Source organism: Lytechinus variegatus, chromosome 3 (assembly GCF_018143015.1).
Source record: "Lytechinus variegatus isolate NC3 chromosome 3, Lvar_3.0, whole genome shotgun sequence".
Taxonomy (NCBI): domain Eukaryota; kingdom Metazoa; phylum Echinodermata; class Echinoidea; order Temnopleuroida; family Toxopneustidae; genus Lytechinus; species Lytechinus variegatus.
This window is the reverse complement of record NC_054742.1, coordinates 37,834,142-37,858,621: the sequence shown is the minus strand read 5'-3', so window position 1 is coordinate 37,858,621 and position 24,480 is coordinate 37,834,142. Positions and strand designations below refer to the sequence as shown.

The 24,480-nt window shown below is 35.8% G+C and overlaps 1 protein-coding gene across 2 annotated transcripts; it reads left to right on the top strand.

The window, feature by feature from the left end:
* The first annotated feature begins 776 nt into the window (after positions 1 to 776).
* On the top strand, positions 777 to 23,149 carry LOC121410941 (abl interactor 2-like). 2 transcript variants are annotated; one of them, XM_041603343.1, is made up of 6 exons: positions 777 to 981; positions 8,098 to 8,265; positions 8,588 to 9,482; positions 10,044 to 10,172; positions 17,504 to 17,539; positions 20,186 to 23,149. In XM_041603343.1, the coding sequence occupies exons 1-6, from the start codon at positions 865 to 867 to the stop codon at positions 20,347 to 20,349; spliced, it is 1,509 nt and encodes a 502-aa protein (XP_041459277.1). In that variant the 5' UTR covers positions 777 to 864; the 3' UTR covers positions 20,350 to 23,149. The 2 variants fall into 2 exon arrangements, with proteins under 2 accessions (XP_041459277.1, XP_041459278.1); XM_041603344.1 differs by lacking the exon at positions 17,504 to 17,539 and having other exon boundaries at positions 778 to 981.
* The last annotated feature ends 1,331 nt before the right edge of the window (positions 23,150 to 24,480 follow it).

Sequence of the window (24,480 nt, the reverse complement as noted above, 5' to 3'; positions counted from 1 at the left end):
GAGAATCATAATCCACTTCAATACAGCAAACTGCCTTGCAGCTCTTTCTTTCAAATTAACCTTATTAGTTCCACCCCATTAAAGCAATTAATACTAATCCTGTAAAACTGAAGTTTTCACTCTATTTTGTGGGGCCGCCAACGTCAATATTTAAAATAAATGTTTGTTCAAAATATTTCCAAGATATGTATATACATTTACTGTTTTCTTGAAAATTCAGTGTTCTTCTCCAAGTTTGTTTTCAAAGCACAGTGTGCAAATTTCCTAAAGAAAAAAATTTCCATATTGAGGTTGATCCCGGGGGGGGGAGGGGTGATCGGATCCGGATCAATCGTTGCAAGTCGGGGCCCTGAGCACTAGCGTACCTTAGGGGGGCAGTCTGCCCCCCCCCACCCCTGACGAGCCAAAATTGGCCCCCTCTTTTGAACTTGATGACCTTTTCATTATTATTTTTTTTGCTTGTCAGTTTTTTTTTCCTGGTGCGAAATGTCCTTAATTTGCGGTTAAAGCCTTTTTTTATGCTTGTCAAGTTTTTGGCGGACGAATTTGCCCTCCCCCCCCCCCGGGCCCTTTGAAAAATCCCGGGTACGCCACTGGCCCTGAGTGTTAATTCATCAACGTTTTCGTCCGACATATTTTCAGATCTAACATCTTTCTTTGATTTTGATTGGGTGCAAAGCAATGTCACTTTGGTACTGTCGGATAAAAACCATAAAACAGGACCTGTCGGAAAAAACGTCCGACAAGTCCTTTCGCTCCGCTCCCCAAATACCGGAAGTGAGAGTGACACTCCTAGATTACCCATAATTCCATTTATGAACACGGAAGCTTCAGCGAACTTGGAGTTGGACAAAATTGTACAAAATGTCAACGTTGGAACTTCTTTTCGAAAATGAAATACCTGCTGGAAGACAGGCTTTACAAGACAGTCATCACAACTTGCAAGATGTGGCTAATTATTGCGAAGATAATTACCGGAAGGTAGATTTAGTCAATTTTATATTACCTCGGTCCCACTCGATGAATTTTAAGTTGGTCATGTTATTGTTGGTCGAAATTGAATGAATGATAGTGGTCCCCATCTAACAATTTGAGTTAAGATTTAACATGTATTTCTTTTTATTTCACAACATTTTTCAGTTGATAATTTTCATTACATCATTATGAGTTAGTGTGCCAAATATCTCATGAAAATTTGAATGGAAATAGGCCTATATCCTTTTTGAGTTTTTCTCGGGAAAAACTGCCTTGGCTTGGCTTGGGTAGTTTTAATTTCAGATTGAACAAAAAAATTGTGCCCCAGGCCATGGCCATGTCTGCGCACCCATTCACTTTGCACACGATTCATGGATTTTGATGAGAAAGGCTGCATTTTGAAGCTGTCACAAGAAATAAGACCTTATCGTCATCCAAGTCACTGGGGACAAACTTGAGACACAACTCAAACTCAAAATCAGCAATCTTTCATTCAATAGAATCCACGGTTGGAAGATTTTCAAAAGAAATCTATTGTTCGCGATGCAAAACGGTGCAAAGCTACTCACTGAGCGTGGACTTCCTACCTAGTCTTGAGGACGCAATGATGATGATTTTTTTAAATATGTCATATATTTCTTCATCATTGACGTCTTGACACTCTCCATAGTGCCTTCAGCGAACGACCAAAACAAAGATGGATTCCCAAAAAATCCATCTTTTAAACGAATTAAAGAGCATTCATTTAATTTATTAATTCTTACACCTTCCTACGCCTAATGCGTAGGAAGGTTTTAAATATTACTATTTAAAAATGTAAAAAAATGAAGATTTCTTACCTAACTGATGCCGCGTAGACCCCTCGTTCCACATGTAAACAACGGAAATACAATAGCGTCGACCCTTGAACCGCTTATGTATGACGTACTTCCGGAAAGCAATGCCGTCTTAACGAACAATTTAGAGATAACAAATCTTATTTAACAAATATTAAAATTTATTTTGTGATCATAAATAATTTATATCATATAAATTATTTATGATCACAAAATAAATTTTAATATTTGTTAAATAAGATTTTTACCACCACACATTTTCCCATTGACACAATAACTACTGACTCAGACACTTTTTCAAACGACAAAAATAGTCTTTTTCTTTTCTCTCCTGTGGCGGTATATTTCAAGTTGATGAAACAATGATGAAAAACACTAAATAAGACAAAATAAATCACACTAAAAACACTATTTAACTGTCTGAATACTCCCTGTGATCCGAGTCCCCTTCCCGTGTTGAGTTTGTCCAATTTCCCATAGGACTACGAGGGGACTTGGATAACGAGGAGTACTATTAGTCGTTATCCAAGTCCCCTCCTATGGGAAATTGGATGAACTCAACACGGCAAGGGGACTCAGATCACAAGGAGTAATTAGACACTTGAATAGTGTTTTAATGTGATTTTCATTGATTTTATTGATTTTTATTATCGAAAGTATTCATAAACCATATCTGGGAAACTGTCTAAAAGTGGCAGAGTGGTTTTGAAGAGGAGGGAAATGAGGGGTAGATGAATATCAACGGGTTAATTGCCGTTTTGTATTTTTTAGGAGAGGGGACTTGGATCACGAGTAATAGAATTTCCTAGTTATCCAAGTCTCCTATGGAAAATTCGACATTTTAACACGGGGAGGGGACTCAGATCATGAGGAGTATTTAGACAGTTAAATAGTGTTTTTAAATAAATATGATTTTCATTAATATTAATGATTCTTATCGAAAATATTCATTTCATCTCTAGGAAACTGTCTAAAAGTGGCAGAGTGGTTTTGAAGAGGAGGGAAATGAGGGGTAGATGAATATCAACGGGTTAATTGCCATTTTATTTCAGAGGGGGACTTGGATCACGAGGAGTAGTATATAGGCCTACTGTTTTAAGTCAATTCTATTGATAATTCATCATCAAAAATAGGAAACAAGTGACACAGTGGTTTAATTCTGATGAAGGGGGACTTGAATCACGAGGAGTAATTATACAGACATTTGTTTTACCTGACGAAATAAAGATATGGAGACGGATAAGAGGGAGATATGCAATTTGATTTATTTAGTAAAAACATGATAGACGAAATAAAGCATAATCATGACAAACATATATAATGAGATTTATTTATAGCATATACTGAAAAGAAGTAGACACAATTCTGATTTATTTAGGAATTATGAATCAATGAAATAAAGCGATGGAGACTGAGGAGGGATAGGGCCTATTGATTTATTTAGTAAAAACGCAGACGAAATAAAGCAAATTTTCTTTTGAGAAACATAAAAAAGATGAATATAATCCTGATTAATTTATATGAAAAGTGCTAGTTTACGAAATAAAGCAATAGAGATTGAAAAGAAGTAGATGCAATTCTGATTTATTACGCCAATAAAGTGGAGCTAGACCAAAGAGCGCCGCATACGCTGCACTTTACAATCTTTGGTGGAGACTGAAAAGAGACAAGTCACACACAACTACGAGGTAGGTTGGTAGAAACGGGTAAGACATGTTTTACGTTGTGAAAAATTGTCTGTGGATCCGAGTCCCCAACGATAATGCCAGAAATAATTATTTTTCCACCATTTTGAATCAGATTTTTTTATGAATATCTGTCTATGTATTGCATGGACATGAGTAAAGTTTGTGTTCTTTTACCATAAATACTAAAATTACGCAGATACGCGTGTGTGTAGACATATTTCTAAAGGACAAGTCCACCACAACAAAAAGTTGATTTGAATAAAAAGAGAAAATTATAACAAGTATAACACTGAAAATTTCATTAAAATCGGATGTAAAACAAGAAAGTTATGAAATTTTAAAGTTTTGCTTAATTTCACAAAACAGTTTTATGCACATCCTGTTCAATATGCAAATGAGGAGACTGATGATGTCATCAACTCACTATTTCTTTTGTATTTTAATATACGAAATATGGAATGTTCTAATTTTCTCCTCATTGTCAGGGGAAACAAAAAATTATTTCCTCCCTGAACATGTGGAATTAGCATTTCTAATACTATATGGTTCAGTCAAGTTGGTCCTTATTGTCAAATCTGTAAAAAATGAAATTTTATATAATTCAAACAATAAAAAACAAAAGAAATAGTGAGTGAGGGACATCATCGACTGTCTCATTTGCATGTTACTGAGTGATGTATATTACTGTTTTGTGAAAAATAAGCGAAACTTTAAAATGTCATAACTTTCTTATTTTACTTCTGGTTTTGATGAAGTTTTCAGTGTTATGCTTGTTGGATCTTTCTCTTTTGATTCAAATCAATGTTTTGTTGTGATGTACTTGTCCTTCGACATTTTTCGTGATAAATCCGCCGCACAAGATTTTTTTACTGCGTCGCTCACTGACTTTTTACATTCAAGTCTCACGCAACTTTTGAGGCCAAATTTGTGACCCCCGGGTACGCGGTTCCGAAATTACGCAACATTTTGTAAGTGCATGCAGACCCAAAATTGCACAAAAACATGAATTTGTGTACAAATCCAATGGAAATAGAGTATCATTATTTTTCCTTTACTGTTTGAAATCAATTAATTCCATCTTATTTATGGTCCAAATAAAGTCCCTGACAATTTCCATTGAAAAAAAAACAGAAAGTCAAAAACAAAGAAATACACAAGAAATTTAGAAAACTATAAAATACATAAGAAAATAAATGTGATTTTGAATTTTTTTTTAGTACATTTGATCAGATTCATATAAAGTGTCTGTGTACCAAAAATTAGCATTTTAGGGGCATTATTTAGTTAATTAAAGCAAAATTTTGATTTTATGAATAAATCAACATAATTAATTAGCAATGAGATTTTTCGCAGAATTTGATATTGTAGTATTGTAGATTAGGCCATGGGTAACGCGCGTGCCAAGTTTCGTCGTGATCGACGGCTGAGATCATAAGGGGGGGCTGAATCAGCCCCCCACCCCCATTCTTCTTAGGCATCGAAATAGTCCAGTCTATTTAGGTTTAAGAGTAAGAGTGCCGAAAGGCAAAATCTCATCATAAAGTGAGAAAAATATATTATTTTCTTGGAAAATCTCTGTCTACCAGTACAAGTGGCACTGGCAGTGCCCGCACCAGTTCAAATTATGAACAAAAAACTGGTGCCCCTGTCGTGTCTGCGTACCCATTCACTTTACACACAATACTGAGATTCTAATAGAAATGGCTGCATTACATGAAATGCCTTATAGTCTTTGCTTTCACCATTTTGATTCCGTTTTTTATTGAATGTCTGTTAATAAAAAATTATAAAGCGGTCATCATCTGATCGTAAATGATTAAATGAGCCGCAAATATTTCATAGATTCTATCATTCATAGATCTAATGTTGACTGCAAACTTAATGCAAGGGCACTGCACTAAATTGGCTTAGGGCACAGGTCTTAGACCCAAAAAAGCTTCAGTCTCTGTCATATATTGCACTCACACGTATTACACAATGCCAATGGATTTTTGAGTTGTCGGTTAACATCGCTTCATAACACTACAGGAATAATGTTTGCCGAACCTTGTTCCATTACTCACTGGGGCTCTTTCCGTTGAGTATCTATCCATTTTTAATTTTTTGATTATTTTTTATATAAAAAGCACATTAAAAAAGGGCAAAATTTCTTAGGTCTACACGTACCTCAGCCTGAAAAGGTGCTTCGCATGTCTCTTCCACGGAAATAAAAGAAAGCTCGATGGTGGCGCTAATACAATTCACAACCTTACATGTAATTTAGCTCTTAGGTATTTTATGATTATGTCTGAATTCATTAAATGCGCAATCCCTCTAATTGTTTGATAAAATCTAGACACCAATAAATGCAATAACTTAAAAAACATACTTTTCTATGATTATTGCTGACGATAACACTTTTTTTAAAACATTCCAAGCGATGAAACAAAAAATAGAAAATTCTACGTGCCTTGAACAAAGCGGTGTTAGCCTATATTCGTGTGTCAATAAACATTCCAACAAAGTCTATACAATAAAAAGATTGGACACTTTGCCGACTTTGTGCAATGCTTTGCATCGATTTATGTGTACAGTATGAAAAATGATTTTAGTGCCTAGTCTTTCCTTTGTATTTTCTTTGATATGGATATACATGTAAACCATGTGCCCTCTTTAGATTAAAAATTCAGAAACAGCGAGTCTTCACAATTGTCCAGACCATATTTCGTCAAGAAGAAGAAAAATGAGCAGTTAAATAAATATATTTGAGGGATGTTCATGATATGAGGGGAAAGTGACTTCACATCGTTCAGTAAGTTTCGTAGAAGGACTTGATTTTATTAAAGCTATTCTTAAATTAGTGCAAGTGTTGCATGCGCCATGCCTTCAATTTTCCTGTGCATGGGGGCATATAATGCACCCATGGGTGTTATATTGGTTGCTCTGCTGAACTGCTTGGCTCCATTCACCAGTTACAGAGACCAAAGGTCTACCGGTAACTTGATCTGTACAGTAACTCAATGGCAGAAATAAGCCAAGTTAAAACGAACCCCCACAAACAAGTATAACATTATTATTTCCAAATTACAGCATCTATTACGACGGCCATATTTACATGTATATCGTACACTTGGACTAATTTCTTCCCCTATATTCCCACCAGGAAACTGGTTAACATCAATTTCTTAATGAAATTATTACTGTTCGTTGGAATCTGGAAACTGCCATCTTGGTTCTGAATATTCGACGACAAACTCCACCCCTTGACCCTTCTGTCATTTACAGTGCCCGGATGTTTCCTTGAGTTGAACGTTTGTCGCTTGCGCATAATCAACGAGCAACCCAACCCGACAGAGGAGGAATGATGGAGGCAGCGTAGCTCAGTCAACCAGAGCGCATGTTTCGGATAAGATCATAGATCTCATCTCAATGTGAGGGATTTGGGTCCTGCTCATGCTGAAATGCATCTAACAAAAAATCTGATGCTATAGCATTGTGTTTAAGCATGCCTCACCACTGTATTCAGTACAGGTGTGAATGCAGTTGGAAAACACTCTGTCCATAGGAAAGGACCCAAATGTTGGTCCCGTGTATAGGAGAGTCACAAACTATGCATGTTAAAACTATTCGTCAAAGAGTAGGGTGTTCACCCAGTGTATTGTATCTGCCATTCCCCGGCAAAATTCAGTTCAAGTCTATCTTGGCATTCATATGACATTGACTGTGCTTACTTTCTCGCGCATAACGTTTGTTGGTTTCCAAAGATGTAATTGATATGTGGTGAACTCACTATACCTGTATGTGCAGATAAGGGCAGGGGCACTGCAGAGACATGGGGTACCATGACATGGGATTGTCAATTTGACTGGTAATTGGACTGCAGTATAATTTGTGGTGCGTGGCTGGATTATTGTCTATTATTGAGGCATGTTTCGTTTTATGGAATATAGTTCGATGGATACTAATAATGCTAAAAATGGAGTTTTCATTGATGCAATACAGATAAACCAAACATGATCAAAGCAGGCAGGCACAGTTGTAACGTCAGACCATCTCCTGTACAGGAAAGGAGTTTTAGGGTTGGATAAAGTTTATGTGAGAATGACTTCATGTATAGGTTTGACAAACAGACTCCACAATGTTCAATGAAAAAATGAAACTCAAACTGAAAATGTAAGGTTAAAACTAAGTCTAAACGAATGAACCAGTCACATAAAAATTGAAACAGGATATTAAGATAATGCCTGTGAAGTGATAAACCACCCAAGACCAAGTGATTTTAATGAAATGGTATTTTCCCTGTCTATAGAATATTATCACATTGAAAAAGACATATTTTGTCTCTGACTGTCATCTTCCCTCAAAGTGGTAATGATGTCCCCAATCTAATGTGGACTTCAAATGTACAGTAGCTCAGCCCTTTTCACGTAGGTGAAACATAGGTGAGGCGATTAGTCTCACTATTTCTATGAAAAACATTACTGAGCTTTGTTGCTTTAATTCTGAATAAGGCATCAACAAATCATAAGATTATCCCATCCCATCCCATCCCATCCTACCATACATTACCACACAAATCAATCTCATCATATATTTCCTTTTCTTTCTTTTTGATAAAGGCCTCTGATAAGAGGAGAGCACTTGAAGAAACAAAGAACTTCACCACTCAATCTCTTGCCAGTGTTGCATATCAGATCAACACACTTGCTACCAGTATGTTGCAAATGCTAGATCTTCAAGCTACACAGCTGGCCAACATGGAGTCTAGTATCAATCACATAGCACAGGTAAGCTCAATCTTTCTCCTCAGTTTCAACTTGGTAAAGACAGTGTGGAAGCAATTTAATTTCTTCTGGGTAAACTACTGTACATGTTGATTTTGATTCATTGAGAATTCACACTGTCTGATATGTTTCAGGCCCTACCCCCAACTTATTCCATTAAATTGTTATTGTTTCTTTATACACCATAGTAGTTAGTATTGGAATGATAAAATGTGTGATTGAAGGTACAGCAAATTCATTTAGCTGAGCCTGGTGGTTATTCGACTAATCTGTGGAATTGCCAAAGTACAATTTTGTAAACAAATCTCTCTTTTTTTTCTTTCAGAATGTTGCCATCCACAAGGAGAAAGTAGCACGTCGAGAGATTGGTGTGTTAACCACCAATAAGAATTGCCCTCGCACTCATAAGGTTGTCACACCACCCAATCCTGAGAAGCAGCTGAAGTATAAATCCACTCCCATTGATTTTTCAGCTCTGGATGACGTAGGTCATGGTCTCAAACTTAGTTCTCCTTCGACAACATCAGGTAGACCACGAACAGATTCACAAGCAAGCACTTCTACATCTAACAGTGGTGGTGGTGGAGCATATGAAGCATTGCCAGTTTACCAGCCACGACTGGATGACCCGTACAACTCCATGCGTAGACGAATGCCCAATCACCCACCAGTTGCACCGACTGTACCACCACAGTATATGTCTATTGGTAAAGTGGGCATGCGGGATTCTCACCACGGGGCGCCACCAAAGGAAAGGCCATCGATTCCAGGATACATGCAGGGACAACCAGACCCAAATGTACCCGCAGCCCCACCCCCTCCACCAAACATGCCAGGTACACACCCTGGTATGGCACCAGTCGGCCAAGTGCCACCTCCACCACCTGTCATGAGTGGGCCTCCACATACTAACATGGGCCAACCACCACCACCTAATATGGGACCTCCTGCCCCTCCTGCACCCCCAATAGGAGGTATGATGCCCCCAGCACCATCACCTGCACCAGCTGTACATCAGCTACCTCCAGCCTCACACCAACCACCTCCAGCAACACACCAACCGCCCCCAGCAGCCCAACAACCACCCCCGCAGCAACAGCCAAATTTTGCTGCCCAGCTGAACCAAGCTATTGGAATGAGGCCAGGTGCAGGAGAAGCGCAACGTAACTCGATTAACCCGTATGGGGATATTGGTATGCCTCCACCACCTGATATGGGAGGTAGGTTCCGGACATCTCAAGTGCTTTTGGAAGTAAAGGCCAAGAAATTCAGTCATTTCAATTCCTTTTTCACTTTAATCATGATATATGGCTGCATAAATATTTGCATGATTTATTTAATGCTCATGTATCAAGTCATATTACAATCACTTGGTGAGAATCGGGCTGCATGAAGATCATGTTAAACCAGGCACCCTCAGATATAAAATGAGGAACACTAATAATATCTAGAATCACCATTCTGTATCTTTTCCAGATGTATTTCATCACCTTGTTTATGATGATTTCCTGCACATGACAACATTCAGTACTATGGCTCTGCTTTAAAATATGTATCATCAGTGCTTTGGTTACTTTTCATTAATAGTTACTATCATGGTAATACTACTACACTTCCAATCACAATCAAGGTTTCCATGGAACTTATCATTAATTACAAAGTACTGTTGCCATCGATGATCAGTTTGTGCAACAGAGCCCTGGATGATGAAGAAACAGAATGGAATAACTCTGTTAATGTGGTTTTTTGGCACCATTTTCACCCACCCATTTTAACCACAGCCTCAGATCTGCCACCTCCCCCTATGGATTCTATGGTATATGGCCAAGACAGTGTGGCGATGCCTCCACCTCCAGAGTTTGAACAGGTGGATGATGACCAGTTTGTTCCCACGCAGTACATTGAGAAAGGTAAGTGTCACTCAGGAACTGTTAGGTCCTTTGCCAGGTTCAGATACTGATTGTATATGCTTTTTTGTAGATGTTGTGCAATCTTTCTAGTGCAAATTGTGCGTGTTGTTAACCCATTGCATACTGGAAGTAGCCAATGGGTTAACTAATCGTCAAGGAAATGGGCAGTTTATTATGAGATTCACCTCTAATCCAAGCGGAGGCTGCAGTTATATTGTCTGTGCTGTTATCCTGAATGCAAGCAATACGTCTGATGTGGCAAAGACTACAAATTGTGTATGCAAAAGCATCCACCACCTATAGACTCCTGTCTTTCTTTGGATGTTGTTTTATTATCGACAATGAAATGAAGCCTGTTTTTCATATGAAAAATTCTTATGCATATGTATGAAGAAGAAATAAAACGGACCAATCAGAAATATGTTAGGAATTAGAAGGTAAGGCATATCTACAATTATTTTAGCGATCATGGCTATTAAGATGGAAATGTCTCAAGTTGTTGAATAAACATGAATATTGATTAGGCAGATAGGAGTCTATAGGCAGTGGATGCTTCGCTTCCACAATTCGTAGTCTTTGCCACATCAGACGTATCGCTTGCATTCAGCATAACGGCAATGACAATAATTGAGGTCATGTGCATTGAAATGTCTCATTCTCATTATAACTGAAGAAACTTATGAGGGGTCAGCTGCAAATTTGGCTTTTGCATTCATGGGAGTGATGAGGATCTGATTATTCTTTGAGATAATGGGATAAAGATAAAGTTTGCAGAGGGGCAGTTCCATAAAATGTGTTTTTTCGACCTCTATGTGTGGGACCTTCATGAAATTTTCCATATCTGATTTATTGTTTTCTGACAGTCTGTAATGTATTCAAAGGACCATGATTTGGTCAGTTTATGAAGTGAAGTAAGACTTGAGAAAATGGGGGTCAGACTTACAAAAGGTTGATCATTTAATAGAATTGCTCAGAGGATGTTACATTGAAATGTCTTGTTCTTGTGATAACTATTTAAGGGATTAAATTCAAACCTGGTTTGTATCACATATTGGATGGACATTGTTATTAAACTTTGGGGTTACATGTATGACGTCAGAGGTCACTAGGGTAATTTTACATGAAATTACTGAAAATATTTCTTTGTTGTGATAACTGATAATCATTTGATTAGTCGGGTAGATATCAAAATTATTGCATGACCGTCAAGTTTGGTATGACTGCAATTTTTTTGCTGGAAGTTGTAGTATGGGTGTCTACTTCAAGAATCCAATGGGTGCCACATTGGCACCCATTGGGCATTTTTTTTAATTGATGCCATAGGCCATGCCCACTTTTTCATCTACCTTTTCAATATTTAAGGAATAAACATGTAATGTTTGATATCAAATTAAAGCCAATGATAAATCAAATCTAAATTTATCGATCAATGTACATTTAAATCACACATAGGTCAGTTAAAGTTCATTTAAGGTCATTAGGGTTCAAATTGCCTGACAAATATAAGTAATACATATGTGGAACGTATCATGTTTTAAACACAAGTTGGATATTATGTGAATTTATTGGCAAAAGTTAAGCTGAGGGTGTGCATATTAAGAATCCGACCGGTGCTACTTTGGCATCTCGAGGAATTTTATCTTAGTGACGTCATAAACCACACCAGCTTTTTTACATTCATTTTAGATATACAGCGGAATAAACATATCATGTTTAATATCATATTAAATCAAATTCAAAATGAAATCCACATAATGAATCACTATAGGCATATAAAACATTTTTCCATGGCAATTAAAGGTAGTTTTAAGGTTATAAAAGGTCAAACAGGGTCACAAATGTAATTAATGCATTATATAATGTGGAATAGCTCATGTTAGATTGAGCGTGTGTATATTAAGGATGTGATGGATTCTACCTCCTCTCCGCTTGCAATTTTCATTTTTTGATGTCACGAACCACGCTCACCTTTCACATAAGCCTGTAAGTAATTATGACAGAATGTGACACCTAACAAAATGACTTCTACAACACAAATTCACATTTTTAGACAAGTATCCAATTAGACATATTTGACATTTTACATCATCCTAACTTTACTACATTTTATATTTTTATAATACATCTTCCAGACTGATTCCCCCCTCTTTAGTCTCAACTGCATGTTCAGTTTACATATGATACACGATAAGTGGCAAATGCTTAATCTAGAGCATGGTACGCAGCCCTGATTTAAATCCACATGGATCAAGTTCTGATAATTCCTTGGGAGTACAGGAGAGACCTCCTAACTTATACTTCCCATCCATACATGGGAGGCAAGTTGCAGGGGAGTCATTTTGATCAGTTGCTCTCCAGATATAGCCCTTAAGGAAGAGCACCTTTGGTAATCATGCTCTTTTGCTGACTTGTCAGTTGGGGGTAGGCTCATGATCTGTCTTCTTGCTAAATGATGTGAAGTAGTGCTAAGTAATTTTAGAAAGACCGTATTTTGCTATATAAGTTAAGATTAAAAGTATAAATATTACACCTTTAGTTGATCCAGTCCACTTCTTCTGCATCGGACTCTATAGATTAAGATCTTATTCGAGCAGCAGGTTTAGAGTGGGAAACTTTCCCTTGCAAAATTGACAGTTTGGTATCACAGAATTATCTATGTAAAGCTAGCTTTTTTCTACAAACTCCAATGCCATACCTTTAATGTCAATTACTTTCCCATCAGTATGCAAAAGATTTGTAAACCCAAAATGAGAACACTGACAGAAATGTCAGTGTCGTCAGAGAAAATTTATATAAGCTTCTACTGCCATTACATATTCAGAAGATAGCTGATACATGTAGTACATGGAACAGGTCATTGGGCCTTCCCGTACTTGTTCATGACACAGCGGTTGTTCCCATGGAATTAAAAGAACTTCCTTGTCAATACAAGTCAGTGTCATTCTGTTCTATAGCTTTTAAGGATTAATTAATGCAGTTGCTGGTCGGCAGTCGAATCATGTATTTCACACTTCACAGTTCATACTGCAAGTGTGAATCGAAGTAACACAGCTCTGGCAGAGGCATGTAGTTGAGATAGTTGGTAAAGGGAAATCCTATGTGCATCTGATTGAAGATGAATGGTACAGAGGGTAGTTGTGAGAGCAATATAACAGGACATGGTGTAAAATGTTAAATTGGTGTAGATTATTTTAGATTATTTGAATTCACATGAAATGATTTGATATAAAATGATACGTTTGGTTTAAAGTCCTGTTTAACTTGTGCGATCATCAACCTTTCGTGCGTGTAAATGACGCAAAGGTCACCTTTACAAGTTCTTCATTTTTTTCTAACCTTGAAATGTACATTCCATTTTCCATAAGCTTTAATTTGATACCAAACATTATTTTGTACACTAGATAATAATAATTAAGAGGTTGACCAATGTGAAAAGGATGGTGTGGTTTATAATGTCAGAAAATGATGTTGCCCAAGGTTGCCAAAGAAGCCTTCGTCAGATTCGTAATCTGCACATCCTCAACATAACTTTCAGACCAAAATAGACCTACATAAATAATGCCCAACTTTTTTGTATTCCAAACATTTATATTCCACATTGTCGCATTACTTACATTTGTGACCCAATTTGACCTTTTATGACCTTAGATGACCTTTAATAATAACCCTGGACAAGTTTTAAATGCGTAGCGATTCATATTAGGATCCTACATGTATGTGGAATTGATTTTGCATTTTACTTGATGTGATTTCAAACAATTATGTTTATTCCGCTAAATAGAAAAGTCACTTAAGAAGAATGTAACTGAAAGTTGGTGTGGTTTATAACGTCAGAAAATAAAATTCTTTAAGATGCCAAGGTAGCATCCATCCGATTCTTAATATGCACACTCTCAAACTTAAAGGGGAATGAAACTTTTGGAACAAAGAGGCTTGTGTAGAAACAGAAAAATCAAAGAATAAGAATAAAGAAAGTTTGAGAAAAATCGGAAAAATAGTGAGAAAGTTATGAGCATTTGAATATTGCAATCACTAATGCTATGGAGATCCTCACATTGGCAATGCGACAAGGATGTGTGATGTCACTGATGAACAACTTTCCCTTTGGTGGATTAAAAAATACCCTCAAAATGTCTCTTTTTGCTTTTTCTTGTGATGATACAAACTCTTTATCCATGATGTATTCTTAAAAAATATGTATTACATGCCCTCATGTAGACAGCACACATAATTTATGGATAGATGTGATAAAAGAGGCAATTCAAGTGAAATATATAATAAAGTAATGGGGAGAGTTGTTCACAAGTGACATCACACATCTTTGTCGCATTGCCAATTTGCTATCTCCATAGCATTAGTGATCGCAATATTCAAATGCTCATAACTTTCTTATTATTTGTCCGATTTTTCTCAAACTTTCGTTGATCTGTTTCTTTGATTTGTCTGTTTTCACACAAGCTATCGTGTTCCAGTGGTTTCATTCTCCTTTAACCTTTGCAAAAATACATTAACACCTAACTTATTTGTATTTAAAGCATGGTATGTTCCGCATCATATGTCTTACTCACATACCTATGCTTGATTTGAATCCCCCGTAATCCAAATATTTGCATTTGATTTTTCATTGGCTTGAATTTGATACCAAACATGACATGTTAATTCCGTAAAATATGAAAATCATATTTAAGAGGTATGTGAAAAAATGGGCGTGGCTTATAACGTCAATTTAAAAAAAATGCCCAAGGGTGCCCAAGTGGCACCTGTCGGATTCTTGGAGTAGACACCCTATACTACAACTTCCAGTCAAAAAATTGCAGTCATACCCAACTTGACGGTTATCTTGGGGTTCTACTTGACTAGATGGATCATTGTCAGATTTGGATCAACAGTGTGGCTTGAAATCACAGGCGGTTTTTAAGACCATCAGTTGAATCCATGAATTATGCAGGTATTGAAAATGCCCAATGCTGAGGAGCGCTTTTCTGACGGTGCGCCAAATTGATGCCAGTTGCCGTGGTTATCCATGCTATTTTATTTATGAATCCACTGTTTTGAATTAATGAGTCCACTCTTAAAAACAGTTGACTCATGAATAAAATAGCATACATGTACTCAAACCATGGCAATTGGCATCAATTATGCGCACTATGACAACAGTGTGCATCAGCATTGAACATTTTTTAATATATGTGGTAAATAAGCATAATTTAGAAAGGAAATCTGCATAAACCATGGGTTCAAACGATGATTTGGAAAAACCACCTTTGCGAATTCGGGTCAATGTGTTCATGTAATACCCCTTTCATAAACCCAATTACTATGAATTAGGCGGCTAACAGCATTATAATTTGGTCGTAAAATTGGAGGAGGACAAGAGTTATCCGCATTACTCTGATGCTGCTATTTTCCGCATTATAGCAGCATCGGGATAAGATTTTGATTTTATGAACACATTTCCAAATAATGCGGATAATTGCCATGGTGCGGTCACAAGGTCACCCTTTTCCAACACAACCGCATCAGAGGGGGCGTGTCCAGTTGTCATGGCGATTATCCGCCTTTTTCAGGACGGGTGCTCGTAAAAATAATGCGGCTTATTTTCGGAATTTATGAATGCAATTTTTATTGAATTATCCGCATTACTCTTAGGCGGCTAATTGGAGGATAGGTTTATGAAAAGGGTATAAGTAAGGATAATCTGAATGGTTTTGGAGGTCACAATTTCAAAGTTTTATCACATGAAAATTTTAGAAGTAAGGTGTACATTCTTGAGCTTGCAATGACAGAGGCATAAATTTCAAATGCATGCTTTCGATAATCCAACATTGGTTGGATTATAGAGAGTATCCTATATCCAATCTAGGACACGTGTGGAGTGCATTTTGTAATCTTAAATCAACTTCATATTTTGGACCCACTCATTGGTTTTGAAAAACTTAGCTGATAGGAGATTGGGATGAAATCCCAGGAGTTTCAGGCCCTGAGATGGTTCTGGGTAAGCTCCCAAATCTATGCACTGTGACTGTATCCCAGCTGGAAAAAAACCCATGCATCTTCTTTTGATAGTCAAAATCCTGCCATTCGCTGATCTATTCTTCTACCCAATCCAATCCAATGGAAGTTGATATAGCGCCTTTTCCTTTCGGTTACAAAGTGCTTGCATACACAGTACTTGATGTTTGGGCCATTAAACCTATACTTCAACATGTCAGAATGATCACCTTAGACAGTCCATGCAATCTGTTGTCATCTTAGCAAAACAGATGGGTTACAATGGATTCCTTGAACTGGTCAACAGAGGAGGCCATCTGCATGTACCGGTATACCCTATGTATACCCTATGAACAAAACAATATAAGAAAGTAATAATTAACACTTGATTTGTTACCAATTTAACACAATAACAAGCACTATGTAGCATTCTCTACAGCACATGATCACCCTATAAAACTACCAACTTGGCAACCTATACTTTGGTTGGTCAGTTTATAGGGATTGTAGATAAAGGTCAAGTCTATCCCAGAAAATGTTGATTTGAATCGATAAAGAAAAATCATGGAAGCATAAATTTCATCAAAATGTGATGTAGAATAAGAAAGAACTTTACGACATTTTAAAGTTTCCCTTAATTTTCACAAAACAGTGATATGCACAACTCAGAGACATGCAAATGGAACGGTCGATGATGTCCCTCACTCACTTTTTCTTTTGTTTTCTATTGTTTGAATTTACAATATTTCATTTTTTACAGATTTGACAATAAGGACCAACTTGACTGAACCACTGAACCATATAGTATTAAACAATCATAATTACACATGTTCAGGGAGGAATTAATCATTATTTCACTTGGCAATGAGAAAAATTTGAATATTTCATATTTTATATAATAAAATACAAAAGAAATAGTGAGTGGGGGACGTCATCAGTACCCTCATTTGCATACCGAGCAGGATGTGCATATAACTGTTTTGTGCACTTAAGCGAAACTTTAAAATGTCATAACTTTCTTATTTTACATCCAATTTTGATGAAAATTTTAGTGTTATGCTTGTCGGATTTTTCTCCCTTTATTCATTTCGTTGGGGGTGGACTTGTCCTACAAAATGAGATCGAGATAGCACCCAAATCCAATGTAAAGATACGAGACTGAATTTTGATGATGAAAAATATTAGATTTTTGAAATGAATCTAACTGAATTTGTGGGAGCTGAGATATGCATTCTTGTTGGATTATTTTGCCATCAGAAATGCAAGTAAAGTAAATGTAATGCTATATGTAGATTTGGGTCAGAGTAATTTATAACTGTATGTATTCTTGACATGTTTAGATGAACAAGGAGATCCAGTTTCATTTATTGAGAAAGGTAAAGTCTAGACCCCATTTGAAATATCTGTCAACTGTTTCATTTTTATAACTGTTTTCCTACATCTACCAAAAATGTCTGTATCAAGTAAATTTTTCATCTGAATAGACCAAACATTCTCATGTATTTCAACGTTTTTTCATGAATTTTATTACAATATCCACCCAGGTACAACTTATAACTTTTAGTTTGTAAGTACAAACATGTACAAAGATATATATGTCTTCCAGTATGCATTTATTATATTTAGATCTGAGGACCATGTTACATATTTTCACCATGTAAATGCTGTATTTTATGCTCCAAATCATTGTGCACCAAAAACTCTCCATAATTAATCATGTACATGTAGCTCAACTCCATGTGCTTAAATCTTTCATCAAATACAGCTTTATTCAGAGTTCATTGGAGTGCATTGCTGTTACAAAGACAGATTTGAGAGGGAAAAGATCAAATATTAAACTATAAGAGCAAGTGCCTTTTAAAAACCCTTTAAGCTTTCAAATAGAGCTGAAATTATGTTTAAAAAAACAGGTCGAAGGGATAATTGAAGAGAAGATTGGAGGATGAAGAAGTGAAAGAGAGAGAGAATGAGAAATTGTTGTCACTGTCCCCTTTCTCGTTTTGCTATAAAAAAAAATCAAAGAAAACTTCAAATTTTTAGAAGAAAGATTGAAAATTGATGCATTTACATGTAGCAGCTTATTTTCTCATTGTTTTTAAATAACTCCCTTTATGGTAGATTTGTGTTCATTTGGAATCATTATCTGATATTTCCATTAAGTCTCCATGTCGAAATGTAAATCATCTTTTTTTTTCCTTCTCTTGCTCTCTCTCTCTCTCTTTATACAATGTACATACATGTAGCTCACGCTCTTTTAATTGAATACATGTATAGTATATTCCATATGCCCAGCCTTGCTCCTTGTGAGGAGAATAAATTTTCGTTTAAAAATGATTGAATATCTTTGCCCCTTCTTATCCTCATTTTAGTGAATCCCCTTATTACTGGTCCAAAGGCTTACAAAGACATTACCAAGCAACTTTTTTTCCCGTTGGCTACTTTGGCAACTTGCTGCCTAAATCTGCAACATGGGATAAGCTTTAACATTGTGATCAATGGAGATTTCCAGTGATCCTTTTTTTTTAGTTTCCAGGCTCTTTTTGAGCATTTTGGGGGCTTAATGGCCCCCTGCCCTCATGTAATTTTTTTCCCTGACGTGTACTATATATTTGTTCTGAATTTTGCAATCAGATTAGCAAATGGTTTGTAAATGCAAGTTTGTAGTCATGAATGATACTGGGACTCTTTTTTATTTAGGGGGGGGGGGGGGCTCTCTCTTCTGCTCCTTATGTAAAGTGTTATTCCCTTCTGTGCCATAGGGCTTATGAAATAAAATATGCTTTTGAAATTGGACTAAAGCAGTATGCACCCGACTTGGAGAGAATGTTTTAAGTGCATTGTACTTTATGAATCATTCATTTTCATCTGCAATATTCTCTTATTCTCCTAAATCAGTTTCATCGTGTAATTTCTAAAGCTGTTGTGTAAGATTCTTTCTGTCTGGATAGCCTTTGATTTTGATTTGATATAATATTTTTTTCTTTTCTTTTTTTATTTCCTTTGACAATTTACAATAAATCGCACATATAAGGAAGTAGGCAATTATTATTAAAAAGAACATTTGCTTTAAAAATTAATGAAATTTAATTTTATCATATGATAATGTATGAACCGTTTGAATATTTTCCTCCTGATATGGAAAGGTTGGTTTGACTGTTGCCTGAATAGATGAAATTACCATTGTAACTTAATACAGTTAGATAAACAAACTTCTGTATTCAATCTACAAAAATTGAAATATTTTATATTATATTTCATGTGATAACAAAAAGTTATGTGTGTGCTGTGCATGTATACAAGTATACAAATGAGTCTGCCAGAGTCAAATCTCTTACATGTACATGTAGGTCTATAGAATTATTCTCTTTGACATTGTAGAAATGCGATCAACATATATATGTTTTGCACAATCTGCTCTAAAAAAATGCCTTTGCTTGTGTATTGACTAAGAGAAGGTCAAATCATGCAGGCTTGTCTGCAATTGTTCTGTGTAAATCAAGCCAAACTCTAAAATGTCATCACTTTTATACATACATGTAAAAGATACATCTTTCATGTGCTGTATTATTTTTTTTCATCATTTTCCCCCACTTGTTCTTTTTACATTGAAATTACAATTACAGGAATCTCATTTTCTGCTCCTAGAATATTAAACAGGGTACACATGTATAAATAGACTCATTTAGTGTATGAGATCATTGTTGTAACTTTATTTTGTTTTACATTGGAGATATTTTCACAAATTGTGTTAGATTTCATATAATGGAATAAAAAAAAGATATTGGCAATGTAACATCATAAAGACCATTAATTGTAACTTATGACATGCTTACAATTATTTGACAAAAAAATAATCAATTTGACAATTCCATAACTTTGTGTAATTGTTATTTTGATGATTATTTTGTGTGTTTTGCCTGTTTGATTTAAAATACATCAAAGGGAAATATTCCCTTAAACTTAAATTTTACATTTTTAATCTCTGTAACCATCTTGTAATTTTAATTGTCATTGCCTTGCAGTTGTTGCAGTGTTTGACTACGTTGCAGACAGGGAGGATGAGCTTTCATTTGAAGAAGGAGCAATCATCTATGTCTTGAAGAAGAATGAAGATGGCTGGTATGAAGGGATCTGTCAGGGTTTAACTGGTCTCTTCCCGGGTAACTATGTTGAACTTTGTCCATAGACAGACACACTCTGCCCCAACAGAGATTCTCAACACCATTACAGAGATGGATGTATCATGTAGGGCAAACTCACAGTGGCTCCTGTTCGATTTGCTCATACTTTATTTTTCTGATGATGTACGGCCAGGGTTGTAATAGTGTTTTTCCAGAATACTGAGGAGTTTTAGATTAAAGGTTAAAGTTTATTTTGGTTTAATCATTAATGTATGAACTTTCCAGCAGGGTAGTTTTCACTTGGAAAGATGTCATGGAATCTGGGGTGTGTTTCACAAAGAGCTAAAATTGCTCTTAAATCCAAGATGTGTGTTAAAGAGATGCCCATGGATGATGAAATTACCCTTATGCGCATTGTTGATTTATACTACACTCTGTGAAACAGTCCGTAGGTGAAGGGTTGGGGACAAGGGGGGGGTAACTAATGATATATTTCATATTTCATTGTTCCCTTCTGAAGAGTCTGATTTTACAGTGTTGGCTATTTTTCTTCAAAATTATGTATACTTACATTGTAATTATTAAGGTGATGGATCATGGTTATTATGTATATATTGTATATTTAACTAAAATGTACATGTATTTAGCTAAATCAGCTCATGTGTGTCCCACATGAAGATATGCAATTTTAATAGTCCATGTATTTATCATGTACATGTACAAAAATACACATAGAGGTTGATGACTTCCTGTAGGCATGGAGTTGCAATGATCAACTGGTAGCCAGGATTTAAGTTTGGAGGGGGCGGTGAGTGCAACATGCCAACACTTACGCCTTCAAGGGGGAGTTTTTGGTAACCACAGAGTCATGTGGGGCCTTTTCTGGATACTTCTATGTCACATGTTTAAAAAAAAAGTTTTATCCCAGTACCAAGTGTATTTGAATAAAAAGATAAGATTAACAAAAATATGACACAGAAATCTTCATCAGAATAAGGAAGGTGCCTTGATCCCACTGCATATAATATCTCCACGATTATGTTCTAGTGCATATACTGTACATATATACAGCCTGGATTCTTCTGTGTACATGTATAATAATGAACTCCTGTGTTACATGTACATCCATTTTGTCATTTTGTACTATCATTAGGTGTGTTTCCTACTAGAAAATATATCATGTATACATGTAGGTCAGATCAAGCCAAACAAAGAATTTTATAGTTTATAATCGAATAGTAATAAGTTTATAGCTGTGTTTTGATTATTATATATACATGTAGTAATGTACAATATTATTCATCCTTGTAATTACATGAATAGAGAATGGCAAGACGCCATGTTTTTACCATTATGATATAGTTGCAATTCGTAATTTTATGCAAGACTGCATCAGTTAAATCTTGAAAGTAAGAGACAAGTTGGTTCATTCAGAATATTTTTGTCTGTATGTGAATACATGTGATCTGAACATTATGTAGCACTTCTTCATGTATAAACATGCTTAAAGCTCTTTATAATATAACATAATTCAGTGAATAATGCTACTCCTCAAGTTCTTGCGATATATGAAGTGGGTGTTACAGAGAAAACAGATATATATGGTTTAGCTTGTTTTGAATAGTTGTACAGAAGGATGTGAATGTATGTTTCTTGGGATATGTATGCACCTGCATCCTTTCCAGTGTGAAAATATATTGCTAGCTAAATCAAGAATCAATTATACCATTCTTTTTATAGCAGTTTTACCTTTCTGCACTTGGTGGTGTTTTATGTTGCAGCTAATTATTCAGAAAGTTTGCTATTCCAAAAGTTCTCCGAAAGTTTTTTATTCTGAAATTCCATTAGTCCAAAGGTCCATCATCCAAAATGTTTGTTATTCCAAAGTGAAATATGATATGCCATTCCACTGGTTGATAGGCAGAAAATGAAGTAAGACTTCTAATAGTTTATTAATTCTTTTTGTACCAACAAAACCTTAATTCATTTTAGGACTTACTCAACCTTTAGAATAAGAACTTTTTTTTTTTTTTTTAGTTACAAACCTGATTCCATTGTCAGGTCTACAAACTTCTGGAATAATGCCACAAATATTTGGAGTAGCAAACCCTTTTATTGTTGGACTTACATGTACAGCATCTCCAAAATACTGTATACAGATTCATAGAGCTGTGTGCAATCTAAACTGGGTTCCAAAAGAAACTTGTTAAACTTCACAAGTGCACTACACAAATTCCACTCAGTCAAAATGAACAAAATTTTGACATAGGCTAGCTCTACTAAGCATGTGTCAAAAATTAAGATCTTGGTTTAATAACAAAGAGGCTGTAGCCCCTCAAATCAATTGGCTCTGGAACCCAAAGTCACAAAGTGACAAAAGAAAGACCAATGAAAATGAGATGGAATTAAACCAAATGGTCATTCTTTGCTTGACTGCTATTCGAGTCCATTCATGCATTATGCTTTTTTGACCTCTAAAGGTGTGTTTAAAATGTTAATTTTAACTTCCTCTAACTTAGTTATTGAGGTGATCAATTAAACATGCTGATGGTCATACTGTGAACTTTAATTAACTGGTAAGATGGTTTAATCCCATCTCAGTTTCCTTGATCTTTTGCCATTTTTGTGACTTTGGACTCTGAAATCATTTTATTTGAGGGGCTACAGCCTTTTTTTTTAATTAAACGAATCTCTGAATTATTGACATTTGCTCAGTAAGGAATATTGAAGCTAGACTCTCAAAATTTTGTTAATTTTGACTGAGTGAAATTTGTGAAGTGTGCTTGTGGAGTTTGATAAGTTTCTTTTGGAAACCAGTGTACATGGCTTTTTGCACAACTGATGATCTGTTCTTGCACTGAATAAGATAACAAAAAGATCTAACAGTGAGTGAGTGAACTTCCTACAACCCAATCAAATTTTGAATACTTTTAACTATGCATCAGATGCTATGAATTTAAATCTAAAAAAATATATTTAAACATATGAAAATCGAAATGATTGAGTCTGATTTAAGAAAGGGTCATGCTGCTTGCGAAAAGTTTTTTGCCATTGCAAAGAACTTATTGAAACACTACTCAGGTTACTGATCTTAACACACTGAACTGACAGGTTTTCCCTCATTTTACTGCTTGCCATTAGGAATGCTTTTAATTTAATTGTGAATCAACTTATTGGAACATATGAATCCACCGTATGCATTAGTTTAAATATCATAATCCAAGTATAGATTAAAATTTAATCTTGTAATCTCTTCATATTCATACATATTTCTAATTGAGTGCAAGATTAATTCTACCCAAAAAGATATCATATTTGAATGAATGGGAAATGAGTTATGAGTTCCTCCTTTCATTAACATTTCCATAGTAGGTAATGTTGCAGGTTTTACAGAACACCTCTTAAAATACGTAGCAACATAGTTTTAAAGTGGTACATTGTACACTCCCTCCAAAAGTTTGGGAACACCTGCCTTCAGTGTGTGTTTTTCAAACTTTGGTAGACTTTACTGAAGTTAAGCCTCATAGTACAGCTGTATTTTTCTTTTAAAGTGAAGGCTATACACCAGCGTACATTTTATCATTGATTCAAACAAATTCAAAGGTCTTAAGAGACGTGCAGCTGCCAAAGAGGGCAGGCTACCAGTCAAGATGGCATTCTCTAAAAAAATGCTAACTTCCTTTAACATTGTTCTGTTTGTGGTTCTATTCTGAAATTCTTCCCATTATTTTGTGAATGTTACAGCAGATGTCCTCAGAATTTGTTGCTCAGTATTGTTCATAAGACAGATGAATTATGGCAATCTGATTTTTTTATCCTGGAAAACATCTGAACTTGACAAATGCCTAATCCTTATTTAAAGAAAATGCATGGAAGTGGAGTAGACATCAGTGCAATTTGAAATTCATGAATTCAAAAGTTATTCAGAGTTTTTTTTACACTTATTCCAGTGCACCTTCATTTTGCCTATTCAGTTTTTCTTAGTCAGAAGTCAGTCACAAAATTAAAATGGCTAATACAAGACAGTTTTCTTTGGAAACCCGTCAGTCAATTGTAGTTTTGAGGAAAGAAGGCTACTCCATGCGATAAATAGCCAGGAAACTCCAGATCAGTGTCCATGCTGTTCACTACAGCCTGAAACACAAATTAAGAGGCCACTGGGTCTAATGGGGACAGGAGACGAAGTGGTAGGCCAA

What these genes read in the sequence shown, in the direction of transcription:
- LOC121410941 (XM_041603343.1), top strand. Translation starts at nt 865, where the DNA reads ATGTCAACGTTGGAACTTCTTTTCGAAAATGAAATACCTGCTGGAAGA. An exon ending in GTATCAATCACATAGCACAG is followed by an intron (nt 8,266 to 8,587) that starts GTAAGCTCAATC and finishes TTTTTCTTTCAG; the next exon opens with AATGTTGCCATCCACAAGGA. An exon ending in TCCACCACCTGATATGGGAG is followed by an intron (nt 9,483 to 10,043) that starts GTAGGTTCCGGA and finishes TTTTAACCACAG; the next exon opens with CCTCAGATCTGCCACCTCCC.